This window comes from Lethenteron reissneri, unplaced genomic scaffold, assembly GCF_015708825.2.
Source record: "Lethenteron reissneri isolate LAM-NWPU_2019-01 unplaced genomic scaffold, ASM1570882v1 scaffold_118, whole genome shotgun sequence".
Classification (NCBI taxonomy): domain Eukaryota; kingdom Metazoa; phylum Chordata; class Hyperoartia; order Petromyzontiformes; family Petromyzontidae; genus Lethenteron; species Lethenteron reissneri.
This window is the reverse complement of record NW_026890871.1, coordinates 29,451-57,142: the sequence shown is the minus strand read 5'-3', so window position 1 is coordinate 57,142 and position 27,692 is coordinate 29,451. Positions and strand designations below refer to the sequence as shown.

Here is a 27,692-nt window from a genome sequence, read left to right as displayed (position 1 = left end):
GTGCACTGTGTGTGGGAAGTCGTTTGCAGGGTCATCAGTTCTTCAGAGCCACCAAGAATACATACGGGAGAGAAACCCTTCAAGTGCACTGTGTGTGAGAAGACATTTGCACGGTCATCAGTTCTTCAGAGCCACCAAAGAACACACACGGGAAAGAAACCCTTCAAGTGCACTCTGTGTGGGAAGGCATTTGCAGAGCCATCATCTTAAAAACACAAGAGAACACACCAGGAGAGAAACCCTTCAAGTGCAGTGTGTGGGAAGGCATTTTCAGATTCATCTACTCTTAAAACACACCAGAGAACACACACAGGAGAAAAACCATTCAAGTGCACTGTGTGTGGGAAGGCGTTTGCACAGTCACACATCTTATACACACCAGAGAACACACACTGGAGATAACCCTTCAAGTGCAGTGTGTGTGGGAAGGCATTTTCAGATTCATCTACTCTTAAAACACACCAGAGAACGCACATAGGAGAGAAACCATTCAAGTGCACTGTGTGTGGGAAGTCGTTTACACAGTCAGCACATCTTATAACACACCAAAGAACAGACAGGCATCAGAAGATCCACAAAGAGTGGAGTCTGAAATCTGCTTGTGAAAGTCAAAGTGCTGCAATGAGCCCATCCCTCGTGAAACAAAAAACTGAAGAAAATCCCAGCTTGGACACTTTGAAAGGTATCAAGGTGAAATGTGAAGAGGTGAAGGTGAAATGTGAAGAGGTGAAGATGAAATGTGAAACAATGGTGAAATGTGAAGCAATGAGGTAAAGATCGAAGAAGTGAAGGTTAATATGAAGATGAAGATTCAACTTCCAAATTCTAACCTTCACATCGATGGAGGCAACGTAAGCAGGAGGAGAATTCTGATTCTGAGGCAGAGCGAGGCAACTCCCACGTTTGTGGAAGTGGAGGTGTGGCTGGACTTTTAGACAATACAAAGTCAAGGGGAGATTCGGTAGATGTGTAAGCTTGAGACAATGAAGCGCCAATAGATTTACCTTTGTCACAGGCCTTTAATGAAAAGAATGTGAAGGTGAACCCTCAATTCCTAGGTTCAACCTGCAGAGTAAGAGCGGCCAGTATTTATGGACCTGTGGGTTGGGTAGATGTCTAACCAAGAGCGAGAGCCAATAAGCTCCCAAGCTTCCACATATAATTATAATGTTTTGCATTCATAAGGTGCTTGCTTAATTCCCTCAGTAGGGTGCGATAATTGATGTGTAATCTCCGTTGTGTAATTTCTAGATAATGTTTGGAATTACCCAAATCTTGACCATGATACCAACATGCAATGACCTAAGCATTTGAATGACACAATAGTATGTTTTACATCCACTGTTCAGCAGACGGTGGAAATTTTGGTTAATGTTACTGGAGTAGCCATGGGTGCCTGTCAGATTTCAACATTGAACCCTCTGCAATAAATAGATAATGTGCGACCACTTGGCTTCCCTTAATCTGAGTGTCGACATGCCAGCCTGAATGTTTCTAACCGACGCAGATGTTCCATTTAGAGGGGTCCACGTTTCACATGCCTGTAGAAGGGAGGGCATGACTGTGGCTGAGAAGACCCGAAGCTTCGTGCGGAGCGACAGACCAGGTGGCTTCCACTCAGCATTGCGCAGCTGATGAAAAGAGAATGCCGCCCGACTGATTCGGACCACCCACACACAGTGTACGCACACAGACCGCAGTGTAGACGTATTGTACACACACACAGTGTCTACACAATAATGTTCACACTGAGACCTTTACCAGTGGCAAAAATATAGTAATAGGTTTTTTACCCTTTCACTGGTACAAAAACTGACACTTTTATACAAGGCATCATGTTTGCAATAACCACAACACAAGCAGTAAAATGCAAACCAGTTGAAAGGGTAAAAACCTATTACTATATTTTGCCACTGGTAAAGGAGGTCTCAGTGTAAATGCTTACCCTGAGCTCTCAATACTCTGATAGTGTGCTGTCCTTTGAGTTGTACGCCTTTGGTGTCAATCTGGTCCAACACCAATGGAGACTAGGCTCTAAGAAAAGCTGTCACGGGTGTGGACCAATCAACTTCAAGAACAGTGCATATCATCAGAGTTGTTTCTTTTGTTTGCATTTTGACTGCTTGTGTTGTGGTTATTTCAAACATGATGCCTTGTATAAAGGTGTCATTTTTTGTACCAGTTGAAAGGGTAAAAACCTATTACAATAATCTTCTTGGTTCTTTCGGTAAAGTTCACGTGACTTTACCGAAAGAACCAAAAAAATTATTGTTTTATTTTTATTATTTTATTACTTCCCTTCTATGTAACTTTACCAAAAGAACCAAGACGATGAATCCCTGTAGCCACGAAAGCTTTAAATCGAAATATTACAATAATGTTCACGTTGTTGAGCTCACGCACCCAAGAGAGGGAGCAATGGAAAGAAATCTAAATAAACTAAAACTCTAACCCCGTTGATTCGCTCTAAGGACGTCACCACTCCTCATCACCTCATCGGTGTGAGACGCAGGGACGAGGTGATCCCCGCTCGTGACGTCATGTCACCCCAACTTCCCTCCACCGCGCTCTCTAGCGTTACGTCACGACTTGTTAGTCACTGCTTATTTCCGTGACGGGTAAAATCCTTATTTGGGCAAAACCACACCCGGTCACTGGCCTATCCTTAACATAATTTATCCAGTTACAAAGCCGTTCGTGGGGGGAGCGTGTTGTGCCCCGCAAGTGACGTCATGTCACCTGCTGCCGCGTGACGTCACGAGATACCAGGAGGGTGCCTCTCCTCGCGCGCATTCACTGAGATCCGAGGTGAGAAGTTCACATCGTGGTTGTTGTTGTTTACCCAGGTAGAGCCTCGCTCCTCTCTCTCTCGTAGGGATATCAATTGAGAAGCAGCGAGTATGGAATCGATGTCCAGGTTGGAAAATTACAACGTGGGGCCTAGCCAAGAGGGGCTTTTCCTCCTGCTCTCGCCTGATTGATTTTGCTTTAATTCTCTGCTTAAGTTTAATTTGTCTTCACCTGTCTCACTACTTTTAAACTTTTTTTTATATTTCTAGAGTTTATTTTTATTTCACCAGGCTAAGCCCACTTGAGGAGCTATACCGCTCTTTTCAGGAGCGACCTGCCCACAACAAAGTGGCTTATCAACGTGTGAAAATGTATATCGGTCAAATACTCTAAACGCGTGGCGATGTTGACTCTTAATGTGCAGGGGAAACCCGGAGGATCCAGAGAAAAAATCTACGTGACCATGGGGAGAGAGACACGCGAACTCCAAATATACATTCATAGTACAGGTTTGTTTGGGTTAGATCGCGTGAATATATAAATGTGTCGTTAAACCCACTCCCACCCGACACAGCCAACTAGTAAGGTTTGTCACGTAAACAGAACGTGCCAATTCGTCACTAGTACAGCACAACCGGTTGTGTATTGGAGAGTCAAGCCACAACATTTACAATCTGATTACGATGTTTCTCCAGTAATTGCAACTAGCTTCATCAGGCGACAGCCGAATGTGTATTTTGTCACGGTTTTTTGGTTGTTATACAATCGCAGGGCTTGTTTGCTTCATGATGAGGACAGCTTTTAGATTCGTTACCCTTTGAGAGCTTCAGGATAGATAATGTGGGATGTTTTGCCATTTGGTGGGTTTAATCGAATGAAGCTTAAATTTTGCCATATATGTCGACAGAAAATTGGTGGAAGAGCTCTTTGCATCTCAAGAAGAGATTGAAGCTGCCGTTTCACACCATGATCCTGAAGGCACAGAAGTCCATTGCGAAAATCGTATTTTGTGTTGACAAGCCTGTTGCTGGGTCAGTTTGGCCAAGTAGGAAATGGTAGCCATCATCACCTTGCCAGAAAATCAGTGGATATTGAAGAGCACCATGGGGTCGCTGTTTTTCATTTCTGTGTAGGGTATTATTCCTCAGTTATAAGACAATGCCTCAAGTGCCATGTTATTCAGCAGTCAGAATGAAAGCGACTTCAGATGTTGATGACATCGTTGCAATGCTGGTTAGCCTGTCTAGTATTGTCAGACATGCAAGTAGATCTGTGGTAATGTAGGTAGGTCATTAGGTAATGGCAGCAGACTGCCAATGCGATTATGTAGCTGGCCCTGCAGTTAAAATTTGGGCATGGAGCCAGATGTTGGATTGAGTTGGTTGGTTGTCAAAACATGTAATTTGGAAGCGTGAGTTCTACTATTGTTGGTTCGGAAATGGCTTGCATAGGCAGTGTTGCCAGGTATCAATACATGAATAGGCTCGGGATGGTCATTAATTTAACTTTATGGTAATTACCGTAATTAAATGCTTTTTGGCGACTGTCCCAACGCGCACATAAATGGCGTGGATCATTCTGTTGTCATGTCGTCCAAGCGCAGCGAGGACGAATGCGCAGAAGAGCTGAACAAGCGAATGCACTCCATGCTCGGGTATGGGCAGGATCATACGTCTTATCCAAAGCTGCTCAAACTGCCTCTACACGACTTTATTTGTCATAACGGTATGCATAATACAGTGAAACTGCTCTCTTCATTATTATTTGTGACCTACCAATGTCTGCAGCCAGGATCAATCGACAATCCTATTACCTGCAGATATTTAACAGATGAGATGTGTTGCACCGTTAATTCCTCCTGTTTGATAATACTTCTCTTGTCCGTATACATCTGTGCAAACGCGTACTATGGTATGTACTGTTTACAAAGTGTGTTCACAAATCCACACCGAGAAACACGATGATTGACAGAGGGGTGTAAATATTTTTTTCAATCATGTATTTAAATAGAGGTACTGCAGTTTTAAAGATATACAGCAAAACCTTGGATTGCAAGTAACTTGATCTGCGAGTGTTTGGCAAGACAAACAACATTTTAAAATAAAATTTCACTTTATAAACGAGCGAGGTCTTGCAATATGAGTAGTTCGTATACACTTTGTCTGCCGAGCGTCACGTGATCACAACTGAGCCGATGGTTCTTCTCTCTTGCTGCGAGATTGTGGGTAATCGTCTCCCATGCTCGGTCTCAGTCGGCGTGCCTCACTCGTATAGTCAACATCTGTGCGAGCGTATACTGTTTACTTTAGTGTTGTGGCCACGTGTGTGCGTAAAGCATTTTTTAAATTTTGTGTCCAAGTGTAGTGACTTCTTTAGTAACTGTACTGCAACAATGGCCCCCATGAAGAAAAAGGTTGAAAAGGAAGGTGGTAAGAAGGAGGCAAAAGCAAGTGTCATTGGATAGGTTCCTTCTTAAAGTCGCACAAAAAGGAAAATATTCCAGTGAGCCAACAGATAGCAGTGATTCCGTTGGTGACAGTGAAAGTCGTCCTACTCAATAACCCTCCTCTCTCTCGTCTCCCTCTCATCAGCCACGATTACATTTAATTAATCAATTTGATTACTTTATATTTAATTTAAATAATACAAATATAAAAATGTATTTTGTATTAATCATTTTAATATGAATATTTTTGGGTTGTGGAACGAATCATCTGAGTTTCCATTATTTCTTATGGGAAAATTCGCTTTGATATATGAGTGCTTTGAATTACAAACACGTTTCCGGAACGAATTATGCTCGCAATCCAAGGTTTTACTGTAGTTTAACAATACAACACTTGCCACCATCCTTCAAACCCATTGGTCAAAAAGAGCAAAGTTTTTGATTACATTTTCATCTCATGTTATGCGAGAGCCCCAGGGCTTATGGGACCCCGGGGTCCCGCCATCAAGTTCAATTGTAGGGAGCTGAACCATGGTACTGTTGCAGCATAGCCCTGGAGGGTCTCTTTATCCATGTCATTGCATGGCATTAGTTGCAAGAAATAGACATGGAGGCAATGGCAACTAATGGATCAGAAGTGTAAATGAAGTGAAGAATGTATGAAAAATAAGACTTTTCCTTTTGGCTACAGAGTTAGCACCTGGTTGCAGCCATTGTGCTGTTTTCAGCTGCCTTGCTTAATGGTGGGCTGGAATTTGATTAGCTGGGGCAGAAGCCATTTGTGCTGTTTTAGTATTCTGTGTAGCTCATTGCTTTTGAGGAGTTGCATTCGATGTAGGTTCAGGCAAAGCAGGACTGGTCACATGCTGTCTTGCTTCTTGCTGTACTGGAGTTTCATAAGCTGTAGGTGCAGCCATCGCAGCACTTGTACGAATGGAATCAATTATTGTAATCGCGTTTGGTGAAGAGAAATGCACGTTTTCCACAAGGCACGTCATAGGTGGAGGTAAAGTTGATAATCAGAAAAAGAGAAAAAAGAGTGTGTGAGTGAATGCTGTGGTGAGATTGTTAATGAAATGATAGTTGGATTTGTAATCGTTGTAGGAATGTGAAGACATAGCCACAAAGGAACGAAGTATAAGGATGTAAGTTGTTGGAGGTAGTAATTGTAGTGATTGGAGTGGGTATGAATAGTATGTGTGTGGTGGTGTGTGTACATATATAATTATGTAAACGCGAGTGTGTGTATGTTCATGCTTTTTATTCCTTACCAGGCGATGTAGACTTGATGTATTTATGTTCTTTGGGTCTTTCGGTAAAGTCATGTAGATAGGTTCAAAGAAAATAATAATAAAAACACTATGACGTTTCGATCGGAACACAAGCGGTCGTCTTCAGGCAAAGGAGTTGACCTCTGAAGGCAAAATGTTGATAAAGGTTTGGGGATGGGCGTGGCCCAAGTGTATCGGCGGCAACCGAGGTCATGGGCGGTGTACCACTTCCAATGCAGCAACAATGACAATGCCATACCACTGCCAATGCAGCAGCAGCTATGTTAATATGAGAGATTAGCATGTAAATGTAAGATCGCAGAGCATCCAGAACGACGTCGGCGCACAAAGTGGCTGTGTTAGTGTGAGAAATTCTGTTAGTCCAGATTTTAGGGACTAAACAGGCATGGCATTGGATAGAGAAGAGATTGAAAAATAGGAGGTGATCAGACCTGCTGATGACTGGTACCAGGAGTGTCAAGATCGGCCTCTGTGGAGGAGGCTGGTGACGTATGCTGCAGGGCAGTTGGAGGTATTTACTCTGCAACAACAATGAGGTCAGAGGAACGATGCTCACGTGGATGGGTAGAATGCTGGGTGCCTAAAACGAGCACAGCTGATGTATCTGTCAATCATCTCAGTCATCCCTTGACACCTGGATTATTCCCATGGCCTGCTGACAAGTGACCCACACTTACATGGCATTAAATTGCACCTATCATGGGATATGCACTGTGACAAGGTTACTTCCAATTATTGATGAATGGTGGCGGTTTTGTTTATACAGTGGTGCCTCAGTATACATCGTTAATTCGTTCCAGAAGATAGGACTTATACCGAAAATGACGTATACCAAACGAATTTTTCCCATAAGAAATTATGTTTTATATGGCATATTATACATTAATGGGATTGTATTAAATAATTTAAACTACTTATTACTAAAATGCATACATAAATTAAAATAAAGGCATAAATACATTAGAATAAATTGAAATAAAATGTAACATCAATTTACCTTGCTGAGAGGAGTTATTTTTTGGAAGCAGAGTCCCCTTCCATTAAAACTTCAGGAAGCTGAAATTCTGGGGTTTTTTTCTCTTTTTTCCGTCTTTTTTCTTGACTTGGACCTGGTTGAGGCTCACCAGGTTTGAGTTTTACTAAAAACCAGTCCATTGAAGTTTGTTTTTGCCTTCTTACAATGTTCCTGAAGTGTGACATTGGTCTTTCCATGCAATACTGTTATGGCTTGTTGACTGAGGAGCGGCGCTATGTTTCAGTCGTGAACGGGATATACGCGGGCACACGGTGACTCATCCCGACCCATAAAAGTTATAGCAAGCGCGTCATATCCTAAACAAGACGTATCCAAAGACATTTTTTTTCTCGTCAAAACACGACGTATACCAAATTCGACGTTTTCCAAAGCGGTCGTTTACCGAGGTATGACTATCTGTTACTGATTCATGTGAAATGTATGTATGTTAGAGTTTTTTTGTGGGGAGCAGTGGCGCAGGTATTTTACTGCATTATGAACTCAGCAAACATGATTGATAAGTGGTAACTGAACTTATTGTGGGCCTCTGCTATGTTGATTGATCTTCCATTAATTTCTTGGTGATGTGAGGAAGCATTAATACTGAGCAGATGAAGGTGGCCAGGCATGGTTCTGGACACACCACCACCTTTTTACCATGCCACTGTATGAGCGTATAAAGTTTGTATTTTCTGTAAAGTATATTAACTCTTTTGAACACAGAGGTTAAATCAAAACAATAGTTTATTTTAGTTTTCCTCTGGAACTTTTTATAAGAGTGGTAACAGTCAGGAAATTAACATGGCACATATGCAGCTGAGGTTAGATCTGTTCATCCGAGCATTCAATTCTAGGGCGTCCAAGCATATTTATGACCATTTGTCCTATCATTGTTCCTTAGCAGCCCGTGTGATGAATTGGGGAATCTCTTTTTCACTATATCATGATTATTTTAATAAGAATAGACGTGTAAGTCGTGTGTGACTGTATATATGCATTCCTCTGTCCCACCATACTGACATGGTGTGGATTTTTTTTTCTGTCTGCAGCTGGCGTTTCCTCTACAGAATTGGTGTGATGGAGCAAATGCACTCAGCGCAGCTCAGTACAAAAAGGCAGCAATGTGACCAGTATGCAAATAGCTCGGATCGTCCTGGAAACTTGACACAGCACCAGAGAACACACACAGGATATAAACCCTTCAATTGCACTGTGTGTGCGAAGGCATTTTCACAGTCATCAGGTCTTCAGAGGCACCAGAGAATACACACTGGAGAGAAACCCTTCAAGTGCACTGTGTGTGAGAAGGCATTTTCACAGTCATCAGTTCTTCAGAGGCACCAGAGAACACACACGGGAGAGAAATCTTTCAGGTGCACGCTGTGCGGGAAGGCGTTTGCATTGTCATCACATCTTCAAATACACCAGAGAACACACACAGGAGAGAAACCCTTCAGGTGCACTGTGTGTGATAAGGCGTTTGCACAGTCATCGGATCTTCCGAGACACCAGAGAACACACACGGGAGAGAGATCTTTCAGGTGCACGCTGTGCGGGAAGGCGTTTAAACAGTCACCACATCTTCAAAAACACCAGAGAACACACACAGGAGAGAAACCCTTCAGGTGCACTGTGTGTGATGTGGCGTTCGCACATTCATCACATATTCAAAGACACCAGAGGACACACAGGCATCAGAAGATCCTCAAGGAGTGGAGTTTGAAATTGGCTTGTGAAAGTCAAAGTGCTGCAATGAGCCCATCCCTCATGAAACAAGAAGCAGAATATAATCCCAGCTTGGACACTTTGAAAGGTATCAAGGTGAAATATGAAGAGGCGAAGGTGAAATGTGAAGAAATTACAGTGAAGAGCGAAGAAATGAAGGTAAAATGTGAAGATGAAGATTCAACTCCAAAATCAGACCTTCACATCGATGGAGGCAACGTGAAGCAGGAGGAGATTTCTGACTCTGAAGCAGAGCGAGGCAACTTCCCAAAGTTTGTGGAAGTGGAGGTGTGGATGGACTTCTTAGACAATACAAAGTCAAATGGAGACCCTGTCGATATGTAAGCTTGAGACAATACGCTTCCAATAGATTCACCTTTGTCAGGCCTTTCATTAATTTTGACTTAAAACTTTCGTAACTGCAGGAATTCATATGCTTTGGTTCTTTCGGTAAAGTCACGTAGATAGAAATTAAATTAAAGCAAAAAACCCACGACGTTTCGATCGCAACACAAGCACCTAAATTCTACCTTTAATGAATGTCAAGTTGAACACTCGGTTCCTAGGTTTAACCTACAGAGTAAGAGCAGCCAGTATTTGTGGACCTGTGAGTTGGCTAGATCTCTAACCAGGAGTGAGAGCCAATAAACTTCCAAGCATTCACTATCTTATATATACATGTCATTTTCTGTCTGTGTGTGTGTGCACAATTGTGAGAGATTTGGCTCTCAAATCGTATGGTTTATGTAAAAAAAATAGCCAGGTACCACTCCGTAAGCCCCGTGGTGAGTAAACGATATTTCCTTTTCCCCGTCCATCAACTTTAAAGTCGTTAAATTAGCTATTTAGTGTAGTTTCCATTTATTTATTAAATAGCGCGTGATCGGCCATACCAACTCACACGCATTTGGTGGGGGGGGGGGGAAGGCCCCTACCAAGTCACGCATTCGGTGGGGGTAAGGGGGACATTTTCTTTAGTGTTAAACATGCTAAATTCCCCCCATTCCCCACCCCGATTCGTGCAGTTACTACTATAGAGTCACATAGATACTAATATAGCATTATTGTAGCGCGGGCAGAGGGATGGTGGGGGGGGATAGCGGCCCAGCCTGCGAAGATGCCACCTCTGTCAGGTTAGTAGTTTGGTCACACCACAGTCAGTATGCTCTGCTGTAGTGAAAGCAGGTACCACCACAGTATGCACTCCTGTAATCATAGCAAGCACCACCACAGTTGGTATGCACTGCTGTTATAGTAGGTACCATCACAGTATGCACTGCTGTGGTGAAAGGTACCCACCACAGTGGGTATGCACTGCTGTAATCATAGAAGGTACCACCACAGTATGCACTGCTGCAGTGAAAGCAGGTCCCACCACAGTATGCACTGCTGTAATCATAGCTGGGACCACCACAGTCGGTATGCACTGCTATAATCATAGCAGGTACCACCACAAATAAGATGGTTCAAATAAGTGTAGTTACATCTTTTTTGCATGGTTAATTACATCTTTCCAATGATTACTCAGTTTGTAACCCTCATCACGGTTGAAATTATGTCTGTGTTTGTATATTTGTATGGCTTCGTGTACAAACCTTTGATGGTAGCCAGGAGGTTTGCAGAGCACCTTGGTCTCGGAAAAGACAATTTCATGAGAGCCCACAGAGTTGTAGCAATGATCAGCAACAGCCGAAGAATCAGTTCTGCCGTGTTTCAGATCTGACTTGTGCTCGCGGACACGATCAGAAACATGACGTTTCGTTTCTCCAATGTAGCAATCACCACAACTGCAACTCAATTTGTAGACTCCAGGATACTGTAAGTCAGGAACGACATCCTTCACAGATGGAATCAGATCACGGATTTTATGCACTGTACTGAATCAGACTTGGATCTTATGTTTGTTTAGGCTCAGTCCTTTATTATGCAGTCTACTCTTGGTCTTAAGCCTCACCTTACCATATTTTGCGAGTTCAGATGCTGGTGTTACTGATAGGTTTCTTAGCATTTTTAAGGATGGTGGCAATTTCAAATCTAGCAACGTCTGTCACGATGTGTCGCAAGCCTTTCAGGGCTACGTCGACTGGGGGATTATATCCACTGGGATATGTTTAGGGGTGACTGCGAAATTCAACCTCTTAGCTCGTACCGATTTTAGGCTGTCTGAAATTTGGATATTACTCTGATTGATGACAATCTTGTTGACATCTAACTTTTGAACGTGTGGCTCTGGCTTCTTTTTTGACAGGAGGTTGAATTTAGCGATCAAGTTAACTTTGGTTGACATTGAATTAGCAGAGGAGACTGTCATGTTATCTACATGGTCCCAATCAGAAGTGGACATTTTTTCTGTTAATTGTAAGTGTGATTGTAAGACAGTCTTGTCTAAATGATCAAGTTCAAATCGGAGCAATCTTTTTCTCTCTGAGATTAGCGATAGGCTGGCTTTAAACAAGATCCGTTTAGCGTTAGAAATCACAGCAGCAGATGTGAGTGTATCGCGGCATCTCTTGACTTTACTGAAAGAACTAAAGAGTATAGATTCCTGCAGTCACAAAAGCTTCAAGTCAAGATTCACCTTCAAATAGTTCAAAACCACTGCTCTGATACTTTATTTTCTTCTGCTTTCACTCACTGGGGTTGTACTCAATTTGAATTCTATACAATATCTGGAAAATCACAGAAAAATGTAGAAATTTTATCATAATTTAGAAGAAAAAATGTGACTTACCTTGTTTCAAGAGCTGAAGAAATAAAAAACACCAAAAACACTTTGTTGCTGCGTAGAAAGATTTAATTAACTTTTTCAATAAAGAAACGTCAAATTTAAAGTGAATTTGCGTAAAAATATTTTTATTTCCGCTCGACCATCTTCTGCGGGAGTGTAAAAATCCACCCGCTCATGATTATTGACCGGGGGGTGGGGGGCTTCTTTTACAGTGACGTTACGTACAGATGTAAAGATGTAGCAGTGTGCTGCGTATATTTATTTATTTTACTTTGCGTAATTTTTTTTTATTCAGCTCGACCCTTCCTCTGCGTTAGTGTATCATGAATATTAATGAGGAGGGGTGGGCCTTATGCAGATTGACGGCACGCGGGGGAGGGGGGGTGACGTCAAGCGTGGGACACACACAATCTTGGATTATAGTAGTGTAATAAAAGACTCCGTCAGGCGATGCTGGTCTCCGTTTGTCTTTTATTTAGGTTCTTCTCCGCACCCCCCACTGGCCTCCTCCCGGACCAGTGTCGTCTCGCGCGCGCCCCGCGCACGCTCTCTCTCTCGCGTGCCACCCACGCTCTCTCACGCGTGCCCCACACGCTCCTCCGTTAGCTCCTCTATTCCCGCACTCTGCAGACCGCTGGCCGACGGCGTGCAGAGGTCCTTCTGCCACGTGGCCGATGGTGCGAATCTTTCCTCACCACCCAACGAGGCTCAGCCTCTTAACTTCCCCGACTGCCCCGATATCTTCCGGGCTCCCACTTATATACATTCCCCCCCACGTGACCCTGACTCCTCACCTTCCGGATCCTCAGATCCGGCCTTCCCATACTACCCCGCTGGCTCCGCCCCCATTCACCTCGCCTCCCATTGGAGCCGAGGTGAACGGTGGCCCCTCCCACACGTCCCGCAAACCAGGCTCCGCCCCCCAATACCCCAGGCCGTGTGATTGGACCAGAGCCCAGCAACAACCCCATTTACGCTCGCATTACAGTAGTACTATTATCAGGCCTGGATTTTTGCCACAAAATTAATCCACTTCCGGCTCCTTACTGTCCTCTCTGCACACGCATGGCTCACCTCTAAGATATTGCAATATTTATAAAAACCGTGGACTATTCGAAAATATCTACATCTAAGTACCAGCACTACCGACCTCCTTCTACACAACAGACGCTATACAACAGCTACGACTAAATACATCAAGTCTACATCGCCTGGTAAGGAATAAAAAGCATGAACATACACACACTCGCCTTTACATAATTAGAGATGTAAACACACCACCACACATTATTCATACCCACTTCAATTACTACAAACAATAACTCCCTCCAACAACTTACATCCTTATACTTCTTTCCTTTGTGGCTATGTCTTCACATCCCTACAACGATTAGTTTATTTATGAATAAATTATGTTAATGAGTGACTGGGCGTATCTTTGATTAGGATTTTAACCCAAATAAACTCCTTTAAAAAGTAAAAAAACCAACGGTTTTATTAACAACTTTGTTTAACTCCCTGTCGAGAACCGCGTCAATGGCGCCTGCTCCCACATCAATGCTTGCTTGAATTAATTTATTACTTTATAAATTAATCTTCAATGTACAACTTTTGTTTGTGTGGAGTGAGGGTGCCCGTAACTCGTTCACAGAGCAGGCGCGCCTGAGACACGTGGCGCCTGCTTCTTGGGTGAGGCGATTTGAGAGTTTAGGGACCGTTTTTTACCTACACAAATATATATAACTAATAAGGTATCCATAAAAAATGTGAATTGCTTCATAAGAGCCAATTAATTGATTAAGTGATACTCTTTGGTTTTTTCAGTAAAGTCCTGTCGGTTAAAATAAGACGAAAACAAATCAATTAAATCACGTTTCGGAGGCAACACAAGCACCCGTCTTCAGGTGGAACAGTCACAGCAAAATTACTGTGAACTCTAAGATACACGACCTTATATACTGGTTAAGGGGAGGGGGGCCGTGGGGGGGGGTATAAGCTGGTGAGGTAAACGACCTGTGAAGCACTATGGGAACCTCATTTGTTTGTATTATGACTGCAGGTATTGCGGTCTATGCAAACATGACTCCTTGTAAAAAGGTGTCAGTTTTGTTGCTAGATAGAAGGGTAAAGAACCAATTATCATATTTTTACTGGCAAATGAGGTTCCCATAGTGTAGATGCTTGCCCCGAGCTCTCATACTCTGATGGTGCATTGTCCTTGAGTTGTGCGCCTTTTGGCGTCATCTGGTCCAACCCATATGAGACTAGGCTCAAAGGAAAGCTATCTCGGGTGTGGACCAATCAACTTCAAGGACAGTGCACATTATCAGAGTTATGTTATTTTGTTTGTATTATGACTGCAGGTATTGCGGTCTATGCAAACATGACTCCTTGTAAAAAGGTGTCAGTTTTGTTGCCAGATAGAAGGGTAAAGAACCAATTATCAGACCTGTGAAGCAGTTACGGCTACGCCTGGAGCTTTGTGATGTAGATGGCGGAAGTAGATAAGCAAGCTAGGATTAAGTCGCCTTTTATTATGCACGCCGGTGGGTTACAGGCAAGCAGTGTGTGAAACGCTAAACAACTACTATGGCTGTACAATTATAAGGCAGCTAGAGTTTAGCTTGGTTGATGACATCTTTCCAATGATTGCTTAATTTAAAACCATCCTCTCGGTTGAAGTTGTATCTATGTTTGTATAGAACAAATATTTGGTAGTATCTGGGAGGTTTTGAGAGAACTTTGGTATCGGAGAACATTGTATCATGAGAACCCGCTGTGTTGAAACAATGATTAGCTACGGCCGAAGAATTCGTTCTGCCGTATTTCAAATCTGATTTGTGCTCGCGAATTCGGTCATAAATGTTGTTTCATCTCCCCGATATAGCAGTCACCACATGTACAACTCAATTTGTAAACACCGGGGTATTGTACGTCAGGAATGACATCCTTTATGGATGGGATCAGATCACGGATTTTGTGTACTGTATTAAATCGGACCTGGATCTTATGTTTGTTTAGAATTTTAGAAATCTTTTTGGTAACGCCTATGTATGGCAACGTCATGATTTTGATCGGAGTTTCAGGTGGTTGTTTCTGCATGGTGGGAGAAACAGCTTGGCCAGGTGGTGTTGGTCTGAGATGTAATGAGCCCTATGGTGTAGTGTTTTGATGAGGAAGTTCTTTTGAGATGGGTGGTGGTGGGAATCAGGCTTCAAGTAGGAATCTGTGTGGGTGGCCTTCCTGTAAACAGAGTGTCCCAAAGAGCCATCGGGCCTCCTCTCAAACAGAACATCCAAGAATGGTAGCTTGCCATATTTCTCCACTTCCATTGTAAATTTGATGGATGGGTGTCTAGAGTTGATGTGGTCTCGGAATTGGTTCAATGCTGGGAGGCCATGTGGCCAAATGACGAAAGTATCATCCACATATCTCTTCCACAGGGAAGGACAAAGGGTGGATGTCTGGATGGCATCTGATTCGAATTTCCCCATGAAACATTGGCCATCACTGGTGACAAGGGGGAACCCATAGGGGTACCCTAATTTTGTTTGTACAAAGTACCATTCTAGGTAAAGTAAGTGTTGGTGAGGCAATGCCTAACCAGCGCAGGTACATCCCAGTTCAGTCAATGTTGGACCAAGTCTTCAATTATTGTTATTGTGTCAGGCACTAGAACCTTGGTGAAAAGAGAGACCACATCAAAACTGGCGATGACCATATCAGGAGACAGTACAATGTCCTTGACCATAGAAACCAATTGGGTTGAGTTAAGTACTGCTGAGGTCGTCTTGCCAGTGAAGGGAAGCAGAGTACCTGATTTTGATACAGGCATGCATCGGATCTGAGTACGTGTGCAAAATTTGGAATTCATTGAAAAGGAAGTAGACTAAATTTAGATTGCAAGATTTGACCACGACACAGAAATCAAGTTAAGTAAAACTGTTCAAAAACCTCTTTCATGAAGGATTTTACGGGAACGGAAATCGGCAAATGACGAACCAGACGTGACGTTACGCTTCAAGAGTGCGGTGGAGGGGGGTGGGTTGAAAACCTTGGTGACATGACATCACTAACGGGGTACACCACCCCCAGGCGTCTCACGCCGATAAGGTAATGCGGAGTAGTCAGAGTTTGTTTATTTAGATTCCTTTTCCATTGCTCCCACTATTGAAGAGAGGCCCCTTGGTTGCATGAGCTCAACAACGTGAACATTATTGTGTATACACTGTTTGTATACACTGTATGTTTGTATACACTGTGTGCCTGTGTACAAACTATCTCAGTCAACCCATGGCACCTGGGTTTTGCCCCGTGACCTCCTGCCGGCGGGCGTTCGACACTTCACGTGGCCTTAACGTGCACATAGCCTGGCACAAGTGCCGTGGTGACGTCACCGCCACTTAGTGGCGAATGGCGGTTGTTGTACTTGTTAATGTGTTTGTTTATACACTCTGTATGTGCAGACTGTGTGTGTACGCTGTGTGGGTGGTCCTAATCAGTCGGGCGGCATCATCTTATCATCAGCTGCGCAATGCTGAGTGGAAGCTACCTGGTCTGTCGCTCCGCACAAAGCTTCGGGTCTTCTCGGCCAGTCATGCCCTTCCTTCTACAGACATGTGAAACGTAGATCCCTCTAAATGGAACATCTGCGCCGGTTAGAAACATTCAGGTTGGCATGCCTACACTCAGATTAAGGAAAGCCAAGTGATAGCGCATTCTCTATTTATTTCAGAGATTTCAAGGTTAAAATCCGACAGGCACACCTGGCTACTCCAGTGGCTGTAAAACATACTATTGTTTCATTTAAAATGCTTAAGTCATTGCAAATATTATTCAGAAATTACATGACGGAGATTACACACCAATTATCGCCCCCTACTCACAAACTCATTCCCACATGCAAGGCTGGTGCAGGGCCACCTGTTGCCACACGGGGGCAGCTACCACGGGGTGCTCTTCGAGTATTTGTGATGAGATATGATACAAAACTCCGAGTCGCTGAGGCAATTAAGTAAGCACCATATAAATGCATTTATCACATAGTGAATGCTTGGGAGCTCATTGGCTCTCACTCCTGGTTAGAGATCTACACAACCCACAGGTCCATAAATACTGGCCGCTCTTACTCTGCAGGCTGAACCTCGGAATTGAGTGTTCAACTTCACATTCTTGCATTAAAGGCACGTGACAAAAGGTGAATCTATTGGGGCTTCATTGTCTCAAGCTTACACATCTATCGGGTCTCCATTTAACGTTGTATTGTCTAAGAAGTCCACCCACACCTCCACTTCCACAAACTGCTGGGAGTTGCTTCGCTCTGCATCAGAGTAAGAATTCTTCTCCTGTTTCACGTTGCCCTCATCGATGTGAAGGTCTGATTTCGGAGTTGAATCTTCATCTTCACATTTTACCTTCACTTCTTCGCTCTTCACCGTCACTTCTTCACATTTCACCTTCGCATCTTCATATTTCACCTTGATACCTTTTAAAGTGTCCAAGCTGTGATTTTCTTCTGGTTCTTGTTTTATGAGGGATGTGCTCATTGCAGGACTTTGACTTTCACAAGTCGATGTCAGACTCCACTCCTTGGAGATCTTCTGATGCCTGTGTGTCATCTGGTGCCTTTTAAGATGTGTTGACTGTGCAAACGCCTTCCCGCACAGAGTGCACCGAAAGGGTTTCTCTCCCGTGTGTGTTCTCTGGTGGATCTGAAGAACTGATGACCATGCAAATGCCTTCTCACAAACAGTGCACTTGAAAGATTTCTCTCCTGTGTGTGTTCTCTGGTGTATTTTAAGATGTGATGACGTTGTAAACGCCTTTCCGCACAGGGTGCACCTGAAGGGTTTCTCTCCTGTGTGTGTTCTCTGGTGTCTTTTAAGATGTGATGAATCTGAAAATGCCTTCCCACACACACTGCACTTGAAGGGTTTCTCTCCCGTGTGTGTTCTCTGGTGTATTTTAAGATGTGATGACTCTGCAAATGCCTTCCTGCACAGAGTGCACCTGAAGGGTTTCTCTCCTGTGTGTGTTCTCTGGTGGCTCTGAAGAATTGATGACCGTGCAAATGTCTTCTCACACACAGTGCACTTGAATGGTTTCTCTCCTGTATGAGTTATCTGGTGATGTGTCAAATTTCCAGTACGATCCGTGCTGTTTGCATACTGGTCGCATTGTTGACTTTGTGGACCGAGCTGAGCTGAGTGCCTTTGCTGCATCAGACCAATTCTGCACAGCAAAGTGGTAGAGGAAGAGTCGTCAGCTGCAGACAGAAAAAAGAAATATCAACACCATCTACGTCTGTATAAAGTCACAGATGAATGCATATATACACAGTCACACATGACTTTCACGTCTATACTTATTCATATATTCATGATATAGTTAAAGAGATCCCCCAAATCATAACATGGGCTCTTAAGGCACACAAGTGGTCAGAAATATGCCTAGAAGCCCTAGTATCTTCAAAATTAATGTTTACCCAAAACTCAAAGCACACAATTTAGGCTATCTGGCTATGAAAGAAATATATATTTAAGCAAATTTCAGCTTACATAGCAAAGGGTGTTGAAAATACTACTTGTATTTTGCATTCATATATAAATTAATTTTCAATCGCAACTTAGGTGAAGCCAGGCTCAGATTTGCTTGAATGCTCGGATGAACAGACTTAACTTCAGCTGCATATGTGCTGTATTAATTTTATGACTGTTACCATGCTCATAAAAGTTCCAGAGGAAAACTAAAATAATCTATTGTTTTTATTTGACCTGTGTTCAAAAGAGTTAATATACTTTACAGCAAATACAAACTTGACACTGTCACACACTGGCATGGTAAAACGGTGGTGTGTCCAGAAACATGCTTGGCTGCCTTCATCTGCTCAGTATTAATGCTATCTCACAACACCAAGTAATTAATTTATGACCAATCAATATAGCGGAGTGCTACAATAAGTTAAGTTTTCACTTATCAATCATGTTCGCTGTCAGCGATAATACAATTATAATTGTTGAGTTCATAATGCAGTGAAATAACTGCACGTAGATAAACTCTTACACACACATTGCACATGAAGTAAACTTGACACAGTGCTCATGCAATGATAGGTGTAATTTAATCCCATGTAAGTGTGGATCACTTGTCAGCAGGTCATGGGAATGATCCAGGTGTCAAGGGATGACTGAGATGATTGACAGATGCACCAGCTGGACTCCCCGCTGTCTTGCTGCGTTTTCGGCACCCAGCGTTCCACCCATTCATGTGAGCATCGCTCCTCTGACCTCATTGTTGTTGCAGAGTAAATACCTCCAACTGCCCTGCAGCATAAGTCACATGCCTCCTCCACAAAGGAACATCTTGACACTACTGGTACCAGTCATCAGCAGGTCTGATCACCTCCACATCCTCCAATCTATTATCTAGCCAATGCCATGGCTGTTAGCCCCTAAGGTTCTAATACAATATTGTCTGGTTCAATAGAGGGATCATAGGCAGGCCAGTCTTCATTGTATAAGCCAGCACAGACGGTCCTTAAAATAAGTTAATATTTTGCATCCACAGAGAAAGGAGTCATATCTGTGGCCAAGAAGACTCGCAGCTTTGTTCGTTTCTAAATCTGCCTTGTCCTGGTGATGGTTGTGGCGGCAGCACATTGAGTAGGGCAGCCCAGACCTCCCTTTCCCTGGCAACAGGCTCTTGCTCTTACTGGGGAATTCCCAGGCATTTCCAGGCCAGCTGAACTACATAGTCCTACCAGCGTGTCCTGGGTCGGCTCCGGGGTCTTTCCCCAGTGGGACATGCCTGGTAGAGTACGAGAGGGAGTCTATTGGGGGCATCCTTACAGATATTCTATATTGATATCACCCATGAAACGAGGCCTGGGGGAGGTGTTCGCCAACAAGCGCCTGGCAGCTTGGTGGCCCACGTAACACATTCGGGCCCAGTCTGGAACGGCTATGTGGCGCCATCCTGTGCGCCGACCATCCGCAGGATGAAGGGTGAGGGGCACGTGCAATGCCAGTATGGCTGGGAGAGGGATGGTCTCAGATGGACTAAACCTTGGCAATGCACACTCACAGTTTTGTATGGAGCAAAAGTCCAGGCAGCTTCCAGACTGTTACAGTCTAATGAAAGAATGCTGCTCGACTAATTTGAAGTGAGACTTTGGCTGTCAAACCAGAGCTGGTCGTGAAAATTCCCAGGCAGGTGATTTTTGTGGAACATATGCAAGGCCCCATTTTATGATGGAATTATCCAGGCGCAGAACAAGATTCCCTCACCCCAACTGATTGAGTAGCCAATACCAGATCATCAGCAGATGTAACATTGTTGACCAGCAGAGAACAATCCCTCAACTATAGCCAGGCATCGATTAGCATATCATTGTAACCGAAATGAATGCAATTTATTCATATTGCCATTGTGAGCTTCTCAAACTACATCATTATTTAAGATGCTATGTAATGTAATGCATGGGGCCAGAGTGAATTTCTGTCACAAGCAAATTTGAACAGGAAATGGCTCCGACTCCTGGTCACACAGCTTTACATGGGCCTACCCAAAATCCTAAAAATACTCAACGCATGTGAGCAGAGCAGCAGTAACATTTAAAACAAACAACCCAAAGCCCCAAGTCTCTTTATGGTACTATAGGCCTTAATTTCATCAAGAAAGCGGAGATCTAGTTCCTGATAAAAATCGGTACTCCTCTGCTGTCGTAGGACGCAAAATACAGCAGCCCCTTGAATATCACAGAGGTTAAGTTCTTGGAAAGTGCCGTGCGAAAGGTAAAAGTGCAATATTCAATACTTAGGGCTTACCTACGTAAGGGTGTTAGGTAAACGGAAACTAAAATTTACAACATCACAATTGAAATAAGCACTGTACTGTATTCCAAATAGCCTAAAAACTAAACAATTGAAATAAATCTTCTTGGTTCTTTTGGTAAAGTCACGTAGAAGAGAAATAATAAAATAATAAAACATAATAAAATAAAATTCTCACGACGTTTCGGCCATAACACAAGCAGCCGTCCTCAGGTGAAGACAGAGCTGTCTGAAAGACAGCGCTCCAATGAACACTGCTAAGCTTGGCAGCGTATTTTAAGCTGGGTGGGAGGAGAAGAGTGCCTTGACAAAGGAGTTTACATATCAACATACGAATTTAGCATTGAACAAGCTGTGTTAATGTGAAAGAATGAGCAGGATGTTAATGTGAGGAATTAGCATGTAACTGGTCACGGAAGTTGCTATGTTAAAGTCAGAGTTTAGATATCAACAGAGGCATTTAGTATATTGATGCTAAAGAACTGCAACCCCCACTATCATACAATAAACCGATGTGAAAGAACTAAATATAAACTACATCAATATAATCAATGTACTCAATATATTCTCCAATAAGCTGAGCTATTAACATTAAGTAACTGGGTATACAATACACTATATAATGACTATCATATAGTGAACCGATAAAAAACTAAAATATAAACTACATCAATATCATCAGTATTCTCAATATAATCTCCAATAAGCTGAGCTACTAACAATAAGCCATTATACATTACACTTAAATGTCGCAAAAATTATTATAATATGCCTCCATCTAATCTTTTTTTTTTCTTACATCACACGACTATACCCTGTAATATAAACTGCCATAGACAGACCCCAACAATGAATTATACACTGCGTTACTATAGACTATAATAATATTAGACATGTAATATTACACTATGTATTATTCTACCAACCCTACTGTATACCACACTGCTGTATATTCACTATGCAATTATGATACTATATATTACCTCATGAATTATATTAAATATTACACTGTTATACTATTTATTATTATACAATCTGCTATAAACCATACTATTGACAGTTGCGTGAAAGGTACTAAGAGGCAATGCCAGCGAATGGACTGCAGTCTGAAAGTCACCATAAAACAAAATCAATCAAGACCCGAAATGGTTTATCACACCCTTCCAATGATTGCTGAGCCAGAATCCATCTTCTCGGTTGAAATTGTCTCTGTTTGTATATGTGGATTGCCTCGTGAACGAATCTCTCATGGTAGCTGGATGGCTTGCAGAGAACCTCCGTCTTGGAGAAGTCAATGTCACGTGAACCCAATGAATTATAACAGTGATCTGCCACGGCTGAGGTGTTCATCCTACCGTGTTTCAGGTCTGCTTTATGTTCACGGATTCGGTCCAAGACATGTCGTTTGGTTTCTCCAATGTAACTGCTACCACAGAGGCAACTTAGTTTGTAGACGCCAGGGTACTGTATGTCTGGAACCACATATTTTACAGACGGGACCAGATCACGGATTTTATGTACTGTGTTGAATCGGACCTGGATCTTGTGTTTATTCAGGATTTTGGAGATCTTATTTGTGACCCCCGCAATGTAGGGTAAGGTGATGGTTTTAAATGGCTCCTCAAAAGGATCCTTCTTCATGGTTGGAGTGATGGCTTTGCGGATTGTGTAGTTGGAGTAACCATTAGCCTTGAGAGCTTGGTGTACGTGCTTGAGTTCACTGGCAATGTGTTCCTGGTCGGAGATGCATTGGGCTCTATGGTGTAGAGTCTTGATGAGGGAATTCTTCTGGGATGGATGGTGGTGGGAATCTGGTTTTAAGTAAGCATCCGTATGGGTAGCTTTCCTGTAGACAAAATGGCTCATTGAACCATCAGGTCTCCTTTTAGTTAGGACATCCAAAAAGGGTAGCTTGCCATCCTTTTCGACTTCCATGGCGAATCTGATGGCTGGGTGTATGGAATTGATATGGTCGAGGAATTGGTCTAGAGCCGGCCGGCCATATGGCCAGATAAGGTCGGGCGTAGAGTGGCAGTCTGGATGGCGTCAGTCTCAAATTTCTCCATGAAAACGTTGGCTACAACTGGAGATAGGGGGAAGCCCATTGGGGTGCCCTCAGTTTGTTTGTAGAAAGTTCCATTCCAGGTGAAGTATGTGTTGGTTAAGCAGTGTCTCACCAGGGGGGGTACATCAGTATGAAGTCCTTGATCAATGATTGCGATGGTGTCAGGTACGGGAACCTTGGTGAACAAGGAAACCACATCAAAACTGACAGGTCGTCTGGGGACAGGGAAATACCCTTGATTGTCGATACCAGGTCTTCACCTGAGGACGGCTGCTTGTGTTGTGGCCGAAACGTCGTGAGAATTTTATTTAATTATGTTTTATTTTTATTATTTTATTATTTCCCTTCTACGTGACTTTACCGAAAGAACCAAGAAGATGAATCCCTGAAGTCACGAAAGCTTGAAATAATCAAAAATGAATAATAAACATTGAGAAACCGTAAACATAAAAATGTACAAGACAAAAATAGTAAAAATCTATATAAATAAAGCAGGCTTTGCGCATGTGCACTTTTTTGTGAACCAAATTGCGCCAACACCATGAAACCAACACACCTCAAATTTTCCATGTGCTCTCACGGGTGTGATAGTATTTTTTGCTCTATTTTTAGCTTAACTGCTCACCTTCAACACCTGCACACTCCAAACCCCCCTGCTCCTCACCTACCCCCCTCTCTTTCTCTCGTCATGTGTTAAAGCCCGGGGGGATTGTCACTACTTCCGGTTTCCCACACACGCAAACACATTATGACATTTCATATAGGGGCCATCCATTTAAGTACATACGCAAATATCTGTCAAAACTTGACCTCTCCCCCCCTCCCTGTACGCACGCATACTTTTTACACACCCCCTCCACCTGCGTACGTATGCTTGCTGCGATGGCTGCACCTACATATTATGAAATTGCAGTCCAGCAAAAAGCAAGACAGCATGCCAACAGTGCTGTTTTGCCTGCACCTACATCGAAAGCAACTCCTCAACAGCAATGAACTACACAGAATACTGACACAGCACAAATGGATGCTGCCATAGCTAATCAAACTCCTGTCCACCAACAAGCAAGGCAGCTTGCAAACAGCACTACAATGCCTGCAATCAGGTGTCTAACCTACAGCCAAAAGGAAAAGTATTTTTTCCATACATTCCTCACTTCATTTACATTTCTTATCCATTAGTTGTCATTGGTTCCATGTCTACTTCTTGCAGCTACTGCCATGCAATAACATGGAAAAGAGACTCTCCAGGGTTATGCTGCAACAAGTACCATGGTTCAGCTCCCTACAATTAATGATCATCCCGAGCCTATTCATGTATTGATACCTGTCAACACTACCTATGCAAGCCAATTCCAAAACAACAATAGAAGAACTCATGCTTCCAAAATTACATGTTTTGGCAACAACCAACTCATCCCGACATCTGTCTACATGCCCACATAATCGCATTCGCAGTCTGCTGCCACTACCTAATTTGCATGACTGACAATAGGTGACAGGCTCAACAGCATTGCAAAAATGTCATCAACACCAAGATGCAAATCCTGCAAGGTGATGATGGCTACCATTTCCTAGTCCGCCAAAACTGACCCAGCAACAGGCTTACCAACACAAAAGATTTCCGCCATGGACGTTTTTTCCTTCAGGATCATAGTGCGAAACGGCAGCTTCAATCTCTTACTGAGATGCAAAGAGCTCTTCCGCAATTTGCTGTCGATGTGTATGCCAAAATTGAAACTTCATTCAATTAAACCCACTTGATGGCAAAACATCCAACATTGTCTATCCTGAAGCTCTCCAAGGGTAACAACTTTAAAAGCTGCCCTCATTATGAAACAAGCCCTGCGATTGTATAACACAACCAAAAAACGTGACAATATACACACATTTACAGGCTTCATTGGCAGAATTCAATAATTCTAATGAAGCCAACATGGAAGGACATTACTCTTAGTGTTTGATTACTGAGACCTGTGCGAAGCCGGGTAACTTAGCTAGTACTGAATATATACCATACTTCAGATGATGTCTGTGCATGAGTGGGGAGCGGTGGTGCAACGGTTAGCATGCTGCACTATAAACCCAGCGACCCGATTTATATTCCCACAAAGCCAAGGCACAACATTTGGCTGTCGCCTGATGACGCTGGTTGTAATGACTAGTGAAACATCGTACTCAAGATTATAAATGTTGTGGCTTGGTTTTCCAACACACAACCGGCGTGCTGTACAAGTGACAAATTGGCCACATTCTGTTTACGTGACAACCCTTACTAGTTGGCTGGGTCGGGTGGTGGCGGGTTTAAAGACACATTTATATATTTACGCGATCTAACCCAAACAAACCTGTATTACGGATGTAATTTGGAGTTTGCGTGTCTCTCTTTCCCCGTGGTTGCGTGGATTTTCCTCCGGATCCTCCGGTTTTTCCCTGCACATTTAGAGTCAACATCGCCACGCGTTTAGAGTATTTGACCGATACACATTTCCACACGTTGATAAGCTCAAGTGGGCTTGGCAAAATAGGAAACTGTAGTGAGCCAGGTGAAGACAAATTAAACTTAAGCAGAGAATTAAAGCAAATGCAATCAGGCGAGGGCAGGAGGCCATCGATTCCATACTCGCTGCTACTCAATTGATATCCCTACAAGGGGGAGAAGGAGCGAGGCTCTACCTGGGTAAACAACAACAACCACCACAACAACAACCACAGCAACGATGTGAACTTCTCACCTCGGATCTCAGTGAGTGCGCGCGAGTCCAGGCAGCTTCCTGGTATCTCGTGACGTCACGCGGCAGCAGGAGGTGACATGACGTCACTTGCGGGGTAAAACACCCCAATGAACGGCTGTGTAAGTGAATAAATTATGTTAATGAGTCGAGCCCATGTTGAGTGATGGGGCGTGGCTGCTGAACCCGTCGCAATGAACTCGCGACGGTTTTTATGAATATATTATGTTAAGTGACTGGGCGTTGCTTTGCCCACAAGGATTTTAACCCAAAAAACCTTTATTGTGGAGGATTTTATGGGAACGGAAATCGGCAAATGACGAACCAGACGTGACGTTACACTTGAAGAATGCGGTGGAGGGGGGTGGGTTGAAAACCTTGGTGACTAGACGTCACTAGCGGGGTACACCTCCCCCTGGCGTCTCACGCCTACGAGGTAATGCGGAGTGGTGAGAGTTTGTTTATTTAGATTTCTTTTCCATTGCTCCCACTCTTGAAGAGAAACTCTTATGGGCGCATGAGCTCAACAACGCGAACATTATCTCCATATATATAAAAGGCAAAGTTGTGAATGTGTGTCTGTTCAAAATGTTTAGCGTACTTCCCGACATGCAACAAACTTGAAATTTCCCATGTGGGTACTTTCCAGACTGTACACCATGCAAAAATTATCAAAATACACTTTTGTGGTTTTTTTGGTGGGGGGGGAGCTCAATAATGCATATATGTTGTGCACGGCAAGTGAGCTGTGACGTCAAATCTGTCATGGTGACCCGCGCAGGGAAAGGTAATGTAAAGGTAATGCATTTTAGTGTAGTGGTTAGCGCGCTGCGCTACGAACTTGGCGATCCGAGTTTGATTCCCGCTCACGGCCACCACCGGTGACGATTATTTTAACCGCTCCTGGGCCTCCCCTAGGTCGACTCAGCCTCAAACGAGTAACTGGTGTGGTGTGTGAACATCGCCACTGGGGAGAAAAAGGCGGCCGGGCGTGGTGAATCCAAGTCCCGGGCAAAGCCGGGTAGTAAAGCTAGTTGTGTATACACGAGTGACGTGCGGTGAGGTCAATGGCTGGGGAGGCAATGGCTCGTGTCAGAGCCAGATTCACACACTGAGGGGGGCGTGGCCTCACGCTGGGGGGCGTGGCCTCACTGAGGGGGCGTGTCCTCACTGAGGGCACATCGGCCACCAGCCAAGGGTGCAATGTACGGACATGGGAGAGGACAGTGACGGGGGGGAGGGTGATGTAAGGGATGTCAGGGGAAGGATTCCCACCAAAAGGAGGGGGAGTGGGACGGTGACAGGGGAAGGGGGAGGAGCAAGCGAGGAGATATAAGAGAGAGAACAGGCGGGAAGAGGGGGAACTTGGCGGGAACAAGATTGAGAAGGCTGGGGATGAAGGAATAAAAGACGAACCCCCTGCAACCTTGTGTTGGCTCTCCTTTACACTACTCAGCCAGGACAGTTGGTAGGCTGTCTTACTAGAGCACCCCGAGATGGTAGACGGAGACGAAGACGAGAAATTTGGCGATGATGGACTTCAGCAGCACGACGGGAATCTCACTCCAACAACAGCCCAAGATTCCTCTAAGAGGCCCCTCTTACTCTCTGCGTGGCCTCGCTCCGCCCCGGCCACTCCTCCTTACTGGAACCTACCAGCCGATTCCTGGTGTGCTCCCTTCTGTGACCTTTCCTCTAGATCCCCCTCTCGTGGAAATCCTGGCCTGCTCACGTCAGGACAGCCTATGCCGCAGATCCCCTTTTCTGCCAGCAGCCAGTGCTATGCCACTACATATTTATACAATGTATTTGCACTGTTTACGCTGTATGTACATTGTGCGTGTATACCTTGTGGGTACACTGTGTACATTGTGTGTACATAATACATGTCTACAATGTGTGTGGGTGATCCGAATCAGTCGGGCGGCATTCTCCTTTCATCAGCTGCATAATGCTGTGTGGAAGCTACCTGGTCTGTCGCTTTGCACAAAGCTTTGGGTCTTCTCGGACAGTCATGCCCTCTCTTCTCTAGGAAGGTGAAACGTGGACCTCCCTAAACGGAACATCTGCG

General features: G+C 43.7%; 2 protein-coding genes across 7 annotated transcripts; one reads left to right on the top strand and one right to left on the bottom strand.

The window, feature by feature from the left end:
- Window positions 1-2,660: 2,660 nt before the first annotated feature.
- On the top strand, window positions 2,661-12,742 carry LOC133361660 (zinc finger protein 501-like). 6 transcript variants are annotated; one of them, XM_061580643.1, is made up of 3 exons: window positions 2,661-2,808; window positions 4,394-4,515; window positions 8,593-12,741. In XM_061580643.1, the coding sequence occupies exon 3, from the start codon at window positions 8,621-8,623 to the stop codon at window positions 9,611-9,613; it is 993 nt and encodes a 330-aa protein (XP_061436627.1). In that variant the 5' UTR covers window positions 2,661-2,808; window positions 4,394-4,515; window positions 8,593-8,620; the 3' UTR covers window positions 9,614-12,741. The 6 variants fall into 6 exon arrangements, with proteins under 6 accessions (XP_061436627.1, XP_061436628.1, XP_061436622.1 ...); XM_061580642.1 differs by lacking the exon at window positions 2,661-2,808 and adding an exon at window positions 3,263-3,299; XM_061580639.1 differs by lacking the exon at window positions 2,661-2,808 and adding an exon at window positions 3,271-3,299 and having other exon boundaries at window positions 3,698-4,444; window positions 8,593-12,742.
- A 3,967-nt stretch (window positions 12,743-16,709) lies between these two features.
- LOC133361659 (gastrula zinc finger protein XlCGF17.1-like) lies at window positions 16,710-25,661 on the bottom strand. The gene is made up of 3 exons (XM_061580637.1): window positions 25,625-25,661; window positions 25,238-25,322; window positions 16,710-18,261 (listed from the first exon to the last, which is right to left on the bottom strand). The coding sequence occupies exon 3, from the start codon at window positions 18,215-18,217 to the stop codon at window positions 17,225-17,227; it is 993 nt and encodes a 330-aa protein (XP_061436621.1). The 5' UTR covers window positions 18,218-18,261; window positions 25,238-25,322; window positions 25,625-25,661; the 3' UTR covers window positions 16,710-17,224.
- Between the last annotated feature and the right edge of the window lie 2,031 nt (window positions 25,662-27,692).